Source organism: Papio anubis, chromosome 12 (assembly GCF_008728515.1).
Source record: "Papio anubis isolate 15944 chromosome 12, Panubis1.0, whole genome shotgun sequence".
Classification (NCBI taxonomy): Eukaryota; Metazoa; Chordata; class Mammalia; order Primates; family Cercopithecidae; genus Papio; species Papio anubis.
Genome location: NC_044987.1, coordinates 111,144,814 through 111,158,136, shown reverse-complemented (window position 1 = coordinate 111,158,136; position 13,323 = coordinate 111,144,814). Strand labels below are relative to the sequence as shown.

The 13,323-nt window shown below is 44.7% G+C and overlaps 1 protein-coding gene across 10 annotated transcripts in view; it reads left to right on the top strand.

Annotated features, from left to right (window-relative positions):
* CPSF7 (cleavage and polyadenylation specific factor 7) overlaps positions 1-13,288 on the top strand; it is a 28,939-nt gene extending 15,651 nt beyond the window's left edge. For 9 of the 10 annotated variants that reach the window (XM_003909728.3, XM_003909729.3, XM_021925666.2 and 6 more), the window contains 3 exons: positions 3,410-3,578; positions 4,244-4,411; positions 11,224-13,288. In XM_003909728.3, the coding sequence (XP_003909777.1) occupies positions 3,410-3,578; positions 4,244-4,406 (332 nt within the window). In that variant the 3' untranslated portion in view covers positions 4,407-4,411; positions 11,224-13,288. The remainder of the gene's footprint in view (positions 1-3,409; positions 3,579-4,243; positions 4,412-11,223) is intronic. The other variant, XR_637161.2, reaches the window with a different exon arrangement.
* The last annotated feature ends 35 nt before the right edge of the window (positions 13,289-13,323 follow it).

Genomic DNA, 13,323 nt, shown 5'->3' with positions numbered 1-13,323 from the left:
GGAAATCTCCATCTCAGTGGTTGATCTTTAGGTTTAGTGTCTACCGAATACCAGATATAGACCCTAGGTTTTTTTTAGGAATGATGTCTTGACTGGATAATGTGTTTTTTTGTTTGTTTGTTTTGAGAGGGAGTCGCCCAGGCTGGAATTCAGTGGCGCAATCTTGGCTCACTACAACCTCCTGGGTTCAAGCGATTCTCCTGCCTCAGCCTCCTGAGTAGCTGGGATTACAGGCACTTACCACCACGCCCAGCTAATTTTTTTTTTTTTTTTTGTAGAGACAGGGTTTCACCATATTGGCCAGGATGGTCTTGAACTCCTGACCTCAAGTGATCCGCCTGCCTCAGCCTCCCAAAGTGCTGGGATTACAGGTGTGAGCCACCACATCTAGCCTAGATAATGGTTTGCTATGAAATCCCATTACATTTGGGAGTCTAAGCAGAGCTGGTAGGTAGCCTGTTCTAAAAAGAGGGAAGTCTATAGATAGTCATCTTAAAGCATGTTATGCCCTTACAGCAAACTTTTGCCCTGCTCTCAGTAGTAAGTGGGTAGAACCAGCAGCCACGATTCTGAAAGCCCTGAGCATAAGATCTTTGGTTTCTAAAAGAAGAGGCTACAGGAAGTTTCAGAGTTCTGGTCCAGTTTTCACATCATGACATTAGCCGTATTCACTTCCTTCCTGCGCGTTCCCTACATGAATGTAAATGTCTGTAGATTATCAGATCTCCTGAGAAATAAGTTAGCCCTAAATATTACCATCTGCTTTCCCTCAGTTTTCATCTTTGCATCATCCTGCCAAACTTTTTTTTTTTTTTTTTTTTTTTTGAGACAGAGTCTCGCTCTGTGGCCCAGGCTGGAGTGCAGTGGCACGATCTCAGCTCACTGCAAGCTTCGCCTCCCGGGTTCACACCGTTCTTCTGCCTCAGCCTCCTCTCCGAGTAGCTGGGACTACAGGTGCCTGCCACCGCCACCAAGGTTTTTGTGGGCTTTTTAGTAGAGACGGGTTTCACCCTGCAGTTAGCCAGATGGTCTCGACCTCCTGACCTCGGATCCACCAAGCTACCTCCCAAAGTGCTGGGATTACAGGCTTGAGCCACCGCGCCCGGCCCCCATCTTGCCAAACTTGAATCCACAGAGTAGGTTAAAGACAGAAAGTATGTATGTTCCCTTCATTTTTTCCCACCAGAAAAATCTACATTGACATCTAAATTAATCTTTTTAGGCCAGGTGCAGTGGCTCATGCCTGTAATCCCAGCACTTTGGGAGACCAAGGCGGGTGAATCACTTGAGGTCAGGAGTTTGAGACCAACCTGGCCAACATGGCAAAACCCCTTCTCTACTAATAATACAAAAATGAGCCAGTCATGGTGGCACATGCTGTAGTCCCAGCTACTTGGGAGGCTGAGGCATGAGAATTGAGAAGTGCTTAAGTGCTTGAGCCCAGGACGTGGAGGTTGTGGTGAGCCAAGATTGTGCCACTGCACTTCAGCCTGGGCGACAGAGTGAAACTGTGTCTCAGAAAAAAAAAAAAATTCCTCTTTTTAAATTCGAAAGTAATATATACCCATGGATTATATGGGTTAAATACACAGAGCAGTATAAAGAAAGTACTCATTGTTCCTTCTTCCTCATCAACCCTTTCACACTAAGATGATCAATAACTGAATCTTGACCTCCTTCCCTTTTTGTTGTTCTCATTCCAGTCATTCAAACCACAAATACTTATTGAAGGTGCCTACAAAAACAGGCAAAAATTCCCTGCCAGGATGGAGCTGATGTCTTCATATTCTTGAGCCTCCACTGGACAGTTTCTCCATAGTTTCTATTCTTGTTGCCTTGCACAGAGGAAGCTGCCAGGCTTCATTTTCACTGGACCCCTGCCTAGATTCATATTTTCTTTGTATTAACTTCTGTCCTTAATGCTCTTGACTTAGCTTGGAAAAGCAAAGTGCAGGTACCCGCCCCATGACCACTATCCCTGAGCCAGGCATTGCTCAGAGTTGGGAAATGAAAGGTCTAGTTTTTTATGACAGCATTATTATTATTATTTTTTTTGAGACGAAGTCTGGCCCTATTGCCTAGGCCGGAGTAGTGTAGTGGTATGATCCCGACTCGCTGCAACCTCTCCCTCCCAGATTTAAGCAATTCTCCTGCCTCAGCCCCCCAAATAACTGGCATTATAGGTGCATGCCACACTACCTGGCTAGTTTTTGTATTTTTAGTAGAGACCGGGTTTCACCATGTTGGCCAGGCTGGTCTTGACCTCTGGCCTCAAGTGATCTGCCCACCTCGGCCTCCCAAAGTGCTGGGATTACAAGTGTGAGTCACTGCATCCAGCCATAATTTTTTTAATGTATACATATACTACACATATGTATTTTATGTAAATAACATATATACACATACACATTTGATTGTAGGTTAAAAATAATTTGTAGAAATACACATTGTTTAGAAAGTCTCATGAGGTACAGTGGCTCATACCTGTAATCCCAGCATTTTAGGAGGCCCAGGCAGGAGGATCACTTGAGGCCAGGAATTTGAGACCAGCGTGGTCACCATAGTGAGACTCCATCTCTACCAAAAAAATGTGAAAAATAAGCCAGGTGAAGTGGCAGGAGGATTGCTTGAGCCCAGGAGTTCAAGGATGCAGTGAGCTATGATCATACCACTGCACTTCAGCCTGGATGATAAAACAAGACCCGTCTCAAAAACAAAATAGTCCTCTATACAAGGACCACCAATAAGACCACCTTTTATAGTTTAGTATATATTCCTCCAGAATTTTTTTTGTGCATATGACAATTTATATATAATTTTTATTGTTTTACAAAAATGGGATATGGTTTTGAAATTTGCTTGTTTCAATTAGTATATTCTGGACACCTGTTATATCAACATATAAAATTTACTGATCCTTACTAAGTGCCTGGCACTGTGCTAATGGCTTTACATGGATTACTTTGTTTACATACAGGTTTACCTCCTGCTTTTTAACAACTATGTAATACTCTATAGAACCAATGTTCCTTTATATAGCCAGATCCTATTGAAGATAATAAACAACACTAAAACACTGTTAAACATACACACTTGTGAACAGAAGTTGAAAATTTTTAGTAGAATTGCTGGCTCAAAAAATATGCACATTGTTTATTTTAATAGATGTCAAATAGCCCCTGGACAGCAATGTGTCAGTTTGTTCATCTGAAAACATCTGTCAGATTCTAAACCGCTGGAATATAGGTGTCATCCAGTTTTACATTTGCAACATCTGCCTCGTCTCTTTTACCGTGGTTGTTTAGGACAGCTAGCTACTCTTGGTTTGTGTCCTCCTGAGTTCTCCTTTTGGTCCAGTTAGTTTACCATCTCTCCTCACCCTTGGCCTTTCTCATTCATCCTTTTTCAGGGGATTATAGTGACGCTATTGAGACGCTGCTCACAGCCATTGCGGTTATCAAACAGTCCCGGGTTGCCAATGATGAGCGTTGCCGTGTTCTCATCTCCTCTCTTAAGGACTGTCTTCATGGCATCGAAGCCAAGTCCTACAGCGTGGGTGCCAGTGGGAGCTCTTCCAGGTGAGTTGGTGATTGTGTCCTCACCTACCAGCCCCAAGCAGCACTCTTCCAGGGATAGGGAGTATGGACAAATGGAGCCCAGGGAATCTGGGAAAGACCTGGCTGAAAGTCTGGACCTAAGCCTTCATGTCTTTATGGGGAAGAAACTAATCAGATACTTTCATTAATAAGTGTTGTAACATCTGGAATCTGGTAGGTGAGGCGTGGGCTCATGTAGGAAAAAAATACAGAAAGGTATTGTTAAGAACATGGGCTTTGGAGTGCTACAAGCTTGGATTGGAATCCCAGTTCTGCTGCTAACTCTCTGTATGACCTTCTTGCATATGGAAGTTAGTTAACTTTCCAAGCCTCATTTTTCTCATTTTTTAAAACGGACAATGATGGTATTTATCTTATAGACCTGCTGTAAAGATTAGGTCAGATAATCCATACAAAACTATTAGCACTGCACCTGATAAATTATGTTCTCAACAGATAAATTTACCTGTTAATCATCTTCCCAAAAAAGACTAGTCCTCAAAGAGCTAAAATTCTCAGACAGTGGGCCTATGATAGAGTAATAGAGGAGTAGTTTAGGCAAATATCGGAAGACACCAAAACACCACATTCTTTCGGAAAGAATGTGGTAGGCCCTCTGAGTGAGGCTGAAGGATCTTTCTAATTAGGAAAAGACATCGGTCCCGGGAAAGGTCACCTAGCCGGTCCCGGGAGAGCAGCAGGAGGCACCGGGATCTGCTTCATAATGAAGATCGGCATGATGATTATTTCCAAGAAAGGAACCGGGAGCACGAGAGACACCGGGATAGAGAACGGGACCGGCACCACTGAGAAAGGTGGGAGAAGCCCCGTTCCTGGCTGCTGGGGGATCTTTTATTAAAAAAAGATTTATAGTGAAGAGTTCTCTCTCTTTAAAGCAAAAGTAAATGCAGCAAGGGTAGGGGGAACTTCTGATTTGCATAACTGGAATTGCAGGGCAGATTTTCTGCACATTTGTGGGGAATCTGACTCTGAGATTCAGCTCTTTCTGAGATTTCTGCTTGTTTCTTAACTGAAAAGCCTGGTATCTGAGTGAGAGCATGGTGTCTGCATTCAGGCACCAATTTGAATCCCAGTTCCTCCACTAATAATTGGCCATATTACTTTCTGTTCCACAGTTTCTTCATTTGTAAATGAAGATAATAAAAGCAACTGTCCCAATGACTTGCTAAGTTTTAGTGTGAGAGTCCATGTAGACCATTTAGCACTCATGGTACCTGTCACATAGTTCTCAATAATTAATAGCCATTGTTATTATTATTATGAACTTTCAATTAAAAAAATTAGGAAAATTGACTAAGAATAGTAACGCCATTGCCTACTTAGTTTTCAAGGTGCAACATTAATGATTTTAAGAATTAGGCTCGGTACAGTGGCTCACACCTATGATCGCAGCACTTTGGGAGGCCAAGACAGGAGGATTGTTTGAGCCCAGGAGTTCGAGACCAGCCTGGGCAACATAGGGAGACCCTGTCTCTACAAAAAATACAAAAATTAGCCAAGTGTGGTGGTACACATCTCGTGGTCCCAGCTACTTAGGAGGTGGAGGTGGAAGGGTTGCTCAAGCCCAGGAGGTCGAGGCTGCAGTGATCTGTGATTGCACCACTGCACTCCAGACTGAGCAAACAGTGAGACCTTGTCTCAAAAAAGGTGGGGAGGAGGGGTAGGCGGGTGCCTCATGCCTGTAATCCCAGCACTTCAGTAATTTGGGAGGCAGAGGCTAGAGGATCACTTAAGCAGGAGTTTGAGACCAGCCTGAGCAACATAGTGAGACCCTATTTTTTTTTTTTTTTTGAGACGGAGCCTCACTTTGCTGCCCAGGTTGGAGTGCAGTGGCATGATCTTGGCTCACTGCAAGCTCCGCTCCCCGAGTTCAAGCCATTCTGCCTCAGCCTCCCCAGCAGCTGGGGCTACAGGTACGCCTCACCACGCCCACTGATTTTTCTATTTTTACTAGAGGCGGGACTTCACCATATTGGCCAGGTTGGCCTTGAACTCCTGACTTCGTGATCAGCCCACCTTGACCTCCCAAAGTGCTAGGATTACAGGTGTGAGCCACCACACCCGGCTGATACCCCATCTCTTATTAAAAACAAACAAACAAAAAGAGGCCGGGCGCGGTGGCTCAAGCCTGTAATCCCAGCACTTTGGGAGGCTGAGACAGGCAGATCACGAGGTCAGGAGATCGAGACCATCCTGGCTAACACGGTGAAACCCCGTCTCTACTAAGAAATACAAAAAACTAGCTGGGCGAGGTGGCAGGTGCCTGTAGTCCCAGCTGCTCGGGAGGCTGAGGCAGGAGAATGGCGTGAACCCGGGAGGCGGAGCTTGCAGTGAGCTGAGATCCGGCCACTGCACTCCAGCCTGGGCGACAGAGACAGACTCCATCTCAAAAAAAGAAAAAGAAAAAGAAAGAAAAATTAGTTTATTTAAAAGATTTTGAAAATTAATATGCTTTAGTCCGAGAGGAGAAAGCTGATCTGAAAAATTATCTTTTAATAGGTTTAGGGGCTTTGTGGTGGATAATTAACCTCAACAGAAGGGTTTTTTGCTTTTGGAAAAGACTTAGTGACAAGGTTGTTTATTTTGTTGTGTTTTTTGTTTTGTTTTGTTTTTGAGACAGAGTCTCACTCTTTTGCCCATGTTGGAGTGCAGTGGCGTGATCTCGGCTCACTGCAACCTCTGCCTCCTGGTTTCAAGCAGTTCTCTGCCTTGGCCTCCCGAGTAGCTGGGATTACAAGCGCCCACCACCATGCCTGGCTAATTTTTGTATTTTTAGTAGAGACGGGGTTTCACCATCTTGGCCAGGCTGGTCTTGAACTCCTGACTTCGTGATCCACCCGACTTGGCCTCCCAAAGTGCTGGGATTAAAGGCGTGAGCCACCGCGCCTGGCTGTTTTGTTTTGTTTTTTTAAATAGACACAGGGTCTTGCTCTGTCACCCAGGCTGGAGTGCACTTCCGTGAGGCACTATCATGGCTCTGTAACATCAACCTCCTGGGCTCAGGTGATCCTCCTGCCTCCGCCTCCTGAGGGCTAATTTTTAAGTTTTTTGTAGAGTCTCGCTTTGTTGCCCAGGCTGGTCTTGAACTCCTGGCCTCAAGTGATCCTCCTGCCTCAGCCTCCCAATGTGCTGTGGAATTATGGGCATGAGGCCACTGTGACTGGTTATAATTTTCTTTTGAAGCAAAATGAAAGCAGGAAGCTTGGAGAGAAAAACTGTTAAGTAATGGAGAAGTTCAGTTAAGATTAGTTGGATCCAGGAGCTCTGGCTGTGTCATCCAGACTTTATCTGCATCTCTCAGCTCTGCTTTTCTCTGTTGCTTTCATTCTTAGACAGGCTCCATATTGGTAGGGAGTCAGAGGGGATGCTGCATCTTTAGGTTGCATTCTACCAGCTTAGCAATCCCAATTGAAGGAAAGCTTCTGGAAAGATCGTTTCTAATATATAAGCATATAGGAGCAGGTGTTGACTCTGCTTCTATGGAAATCTTTAAAATAGGCCAGACTGGCTAGGGGTCTATCTGTAGTTCCTGGAGGCCACTGCGTGACCCAGGTAACTTCAGGGTCCTTTCTCAATTTTGTGGTTGCAGATTGTCTCTAGGACTTCTCATTTTTCTGTCTCATATCAAGTACATTAAGAAGATGTCCTTGGCTGGGCGCAGTGTCTCACGCCTGTAATCCCAGCACTTTGGGAGACCAAGGTGGGCGGATCACAAGGTCAGGAGATCGAGACCATCCTGGCTAACACGGTGAAACCCCGTCTCTACTAAAAATACGAAAAATTAGCCGGGCGTTGTGGTGGGCGCATGTAGTCCCAGCTACTTGGGAGGCTGAGGCAGGAGAATGGCGTGAACCTGGGAGGTGGAGGTTGCAGTGAGCCGAGATCGCACCACTCTACTCCAGCCTGGGCGAAAGAGTGAGACTTTGTCTCAAAAAAAAAAAAAGAAAAAGATGTCCTTGATCTTTTGCCTGCTTGATCTAAAGTAATGGTAATTGAAAAGGAAGGTGAGGGGAAAGAATAGTAGTTCTGTTTGGTGTTTTTGGGATGGTGATGTCTGGATGAAGAAGGAGAAAGAAACTCTCACCACCTTTGAGCCCCTGTAGTTCATGAGCAATAGCTGGAATGTAAATAGTTGGAAAATACTAAAAACCAAAATACTCCTTTTAGGTTTGGCTACTGCCCTGTATCTTGTTCTTTGGCCATTAGCTTAAAAACATTTATAGCCAGGAATTGTTTTTATCTTCTCCCAAAAGAGGCAAATAAGTGGGAAGATGAAAAATTACTAGTATTTTTGTCTCTGTTCTCTGTTGTTAGCCACTCATTTATTCCACAAAATCCTAGAGTGCTTAACATCATTGAAATCTAGGATAACTCATGTAGAATCAACAGTTAGGCTGTGGGTTCTAGGTACTTCTTTCTAGATTTTGCAACAGGTTGAGTTTGGGGAGATGCCCACGTATCCTCTGGAAAAGCAGACACTAATGTAGATGGAGACCACAAATAACTTTGGCCTAACTCAGTCTCAGGTGGGCCTGAGGGCAGGCATTAGAGTAGGTCTTGGTCCAGTCCTCACTCCGTTTTCTTGTTTTGAGTCTGCACAGTTGCTGGTGTTACTTGTGGATTGAAAAGCACATGTAGGCTACAGTGTATGTCTTTTGGAGCTGACTGGGATGAGAGTGACCAGGGAGGTGATGGCTGACCTGTGCAGAGCATGAACTGTCGTCTTTGGGGCTGCATTCAGTTTAGTAGTTAGAACATGACTGCATGTCACCATTCCTGATGGCTTTGCTCCTGACAGCCCTAGGACAGGGAAATTACCAGCGAGATCCACTGATCCAGCAGTAGTTTGAGAATTAAACATCTCAACCTGAGTCTTTAGCTGTCACTTTGCATTATTTCTTCCACTTATAAAATGGGGCCAGGCACAGTGGCTTACTCCTGTAACTTCAACTATTTGGGAGGCCGAGAGGGGCAGATCACTTGAGCTCAGGGACTGGCCTGGGGAATATGGCAAAACACTCGTATCTACCAGAAATACAAAACTAGCTGGGCATGGTGGTGTGCTCCTGTAGTCCCAGCTACTTGGGGGGGCAGAGGTGGGAGGAGTCCCAGCTACTTGGGGGCACTGAGGCGGGAGGATCGCTTGAGCCCGGGAGATGGAGGCTGCAGTGAGCCATGTTTATGCCACTGCACTCCAGCCTGGGCAATAGAGCAAGACCTCGTCTCAAAAAATAATAGTAATAAAAATAAAATAAGACGAGACTATTTCTCCCATTATGAGGATAACTCTCTTTTGGTAACTTTGAAAATGCCGTAACAATATTGCCTAGAAAACAGTCATTTGACTTGTGTAGGCCCATGACAAGATGGGAAAAATTAACTCTGAGGCACGTTTTCTACTTCCCCACTTTTCCTGGTCACCCCTTTGATATGGTGGTTATTTCATCTGAATAATACAGTCTAAAAGCACTGAATCAGGCACCCCAAGAATGTCAATTTCTTACATTCTCACCCTAAGGACTCTTATTTCCATCTATAGTGACCAAGTAATGGCTTAGGAAGTTTCATGTTGGGAAGATGGTACATGGTCCTCATTTATAGCAACCTTTTAGTTAGAAATGAATCGTATTTATATTCTATGATGACAGGTGTTCCGTGAGAGTGAAAGGTACATTTTGTTCAGAGGCAGCAATAGAACAGTAGCCTTCTTTGTCCATCTTTTCTCAGCATAGGACCCAGTTCTGGGGCCTGAAGGCTAATTGGCCCAGTGAGGGAATCTCTGATTTCTGCCTGCATTCCAACATTGGCACCAAAATGTAGCCATGGAGATTTAAGAATTGAGTGCTGTGGCTTGCTTCTCTTGGTGTACAAGTTATTCTCTGCAACCTGTGTCTTCAACTTTTTGTAGTTCTCAACTATGTCAGTTATCTCATTATTTTAGGATATTATGCTACTTGAAATATAGTCATTCTCACCTCTTTCCTATACTCATTATCCATTGAAAACTGAGCTTTCTCTTCAATTTGGATCTAATTCAAAGATTCAGAAGCCCTAATGGTATGAAATTGAGTGCACTGAGGGCTTCAGTTTTCCCTTAGAGAAAATGGGACAAATACCAGCCTGCATAGGTGTTTAGACAGGCCAGGAAGGCTTAGGTCATATAGATTCTGAGGACCCAAGCTGAAAATAGTGTCATTTCGGTGTGTAGAAGGATCAGGGAGGACGTAGATGTCTCCTCTAGGTTTTATAAGGCCACTTTACAGAAGTAGTTATGTAAAAGGTAAACATTTGTGTGTAGGCTGTGTTGCTGGTTTGGGCATTAGGAGAAATTCTAATTCCTCATTTTCCCTTTGACTATTAATAATGTTTTATATGCTCAGACTGACCATACCACCACCCACAGATGGATATTGCAGCATTGGAACAGGGGCTGAGTGTACTAGGAACTTTGTTTGGTGGCCATGTGACAGGTGGCTTAATAGACCCTTATTTTTGGGTAAAAGTTGTGTTTTTTTTTTTTTTTTATGAGACGGAGTCTCGCTCTGTCACCCAGGCTGGAGTGCAGTGGCGTGATCTGGCTCACTGCAAGTTCTGCCTCCTGGGTACATGCCATTCCCCTGCCTCAGCCTCCCCAGTAGCTGGGACTACAGGCACCCACCACCACGCCCGGCTAATTTTTTGTATTTTTAGTAGAGACAGGTTTCACCATGTTAGTCAGGATGGCCTCAGTCTCCTGACCCTGTGATCTGCCCGTCTCGGCCTCCCAAAGTGCTGGGATTACAGGCATGAGCCACCGCGCCCGGCCGGGTAAAAGTTCTTAACTGCATTTAGGTTTCTTCCATGCTCTGCTTTCTGTTCTGGCCTGGCCACGTGACTCCTGCTTAGTGTTAGTATGTTTCCTGGTTCCTCACCCATGGCTGTCATGCGAGGAAAGACTTAAAAATCTCTTGAGTTTTAGTACATCTTGGAAAATCTCTGGGGCTGTGTTTGTGCATACACGTACTCATAAAAGCACTTTTAGCCAGGACTCCTTTAAAAAGAAAAAAAAAAAGGATTTAAGAGTTTCCTGTGTATGTGCATCCTGCCTGCTAGAACCTCTTGGGTGTTTGGGGATTAATGGATTTGGTTGTGTACATACTTGTTTCCTTACCACTAAACCTCCCATTTCCAGATTTTTCCCCCTTCCCCTTAAGGTAAGCTATGACTTGCACAGAATAGATTTCTGAACCCATATTTAAACTCACCTTATTCCCTTTTAGTAACTTTTCTTGAAATGTGTCAGAGTTTCCATACTTTGGCAGCCAAAGTCTCCTTTTCAGTCAAACTTTCAGAGACCTCATTTCATTCTGTTTTTTCACCTAATCTTTATAGTGGATGTCACTGCTTTTTTTCTCTCTACACACTGTAGCTTCTCCTCCAACCATTCCTCACCACTTCTAGTGTCAGACAATGCTGCTTTGTTTTCCCAGGCTTGCATTCTCTGTCTGCATTCCCTACTTCTTATGTTGTAGCGTTAGAAAATGTGTGTTTTATATAAGCCCCTGTCATTCAGAAAGTAACCTCTAACTTGTGTTTTCTTTCTTCTCTTCTGATGTTCTCATTGCAGGAGTCTGGTTGGAAGCAAATGTTTTTTTAATGGACTTGCATCTCCTCACCTTGATCAGGACTAAAGGACGGAGGCCGCCCCACCCCCTTCCCTTTCCTCCAAACCCCTAACTCCCTCCAGACACCCAGGGAATACCCTCTGCCCCACAGGATTGAAGACTGCTTGGCAGCCCTCCCAATCCCACAGCTCCTGTTTGCCAGGGGAAAGAACCTAAAGACTTCGTGTGATTGGGAGGGGTGGCAGACAGGAAGAAAAGAACATGTCCAGGCCCCTGGTCTCCATAGAGAATGGTGCTTTGTCCAAGAAAACGTATGAGTTTCTGATTCTCCGGGAGCAGTTCAATGGTGAGGTTGATGGGAAGACTTCCTTCCCAAAGAAAATAGATCCTCCATGCAGGATCTAGGAGAGTGACTGGGTGTGCCAAAATATGCCCAGGGTCCTGCCCTCAGCACTAGATTTAATGGGGCCAAGAGGGTCCAAACCCCCTTGCTAACATACCACTTCTTTGTTTAACTCCTTTACCTTCCCAGCCCTTTGAGGAGGGACCATGAGAACAGAAATTACCTTATGCAAAGCTACTTCTGTTCCTGCTTTCCCTCTCACGTATTGACGGTTTATTTCCTTGACCTCCCAGAGGGCTGAACTCTTTCAAGTCTGCGCTGCCCAGCCTTCTCAGTGGACTTGCCCCTCCTAAGCAGAGAAGGCCTATGAGGTTGCTTTCTGCTGGGAAGCCTGGCAGAGCCAATTACCACCCTCTGCTGCTTAGTGCTTGGGTACCTCTTGCAATAACCAGCTCTTAGTTGTTCCCTTTCCCTGGGGCTTTTCCATTTAACACATGGAGCCCTTCCCCCAGAAGGCTACTTCCTTGTTTTAGAGGAAGGTACTGCCCATTGGGAGATGGGGACATTGGGACCTCAGCAATGAAGAACCCTTGTGAAGTAACCAGGAGGAATGGGGAAAGAAGCAAGTTGGGCAGGATATGGCCTACTTTCATAGGCTTTTCTTCTTTCAGGTTTGATGTAAGCATGGGCTTGCATCCCCCAGGTACATACTTTTACTTATTGTGGGATAACCTGGCACTAGTAGGCAGGTAAAGTCACAAATTTGGTGTCTTTTCACCTTTTGACTGTTGACTTAATAGCTCCTCTCACTCTGCCTGGAGATACTTCCTGCCTCAGATGAGGAGCCAGAAGAAACAAAGCCCGACTTGAATGAACTCAGCTCAAGAGTTCTAAGGACCAGCATTCTGGGGGCCATTTTCTCTACAGGCAAATGGAATTGCTTTTCCATAACATCCAAATTGTAATGTGGTTGCTGCTGAAGGAGGAGGCAGCAGCGAGGTCCTGCGGTACCCATGGGGTGATGCTACTTCTGCATGCATCTACAGGGCATCTGACATCTAACATGAGATGTGGCATGTGAGATGAGACTTGGCATGTGAGACATAGGGTCACTAGAGACCCTTCTGGGTCAGAGGAGAGAGACTGAATTGGACTAAACCCTTCCTCTGTTCCCAGCACGTTTCTCATATAGCCCTCAGTCACTGAGGGAGTCCCCCGCAGGGTTGGAGAGGCACATTCCCTTGGGACAGAGGCTACAGGTTGGAGCTTTTTTTCCCCTGTCCCCCAATCCCATCCCCACCTCCACTTCAGAACATGGCACCCCACCCAACTGGCCAAGTGTTAAGTGATGTGCTTATTGAGAGCAACTCCGGGTGTCTTTTAAAATGTAGAGAAAAACAAGGTGACAGTTTAAGGAAAAATATATATAGAATACCAGAAATGCCGTTTGCCCGGAGAATTTTTTTCTCCCCATTTTTGTTTTGTTTTTACTCTCAATGACACAATTTTTAGTTTTATTTCCTGATAGCAAAAGGAAAAAAAAACACCCATCCCTCAAAAAGGCCAAGGTCCCGTCCCCCTGTTGTCGGTGATTTGTTTGTCTTTCTGATAGGTTGAAAATTGTGTAATAAACTTGATGACGCTGTCAATCTTTTATACTGCATTGTATTTTTTTCCTTTTGTAACAAAATATTTTTAAATAATAAATGGGGTGTGAGCTGTTTTATGGATTCTGCATTGAATAGATTTGTTGAGGTGT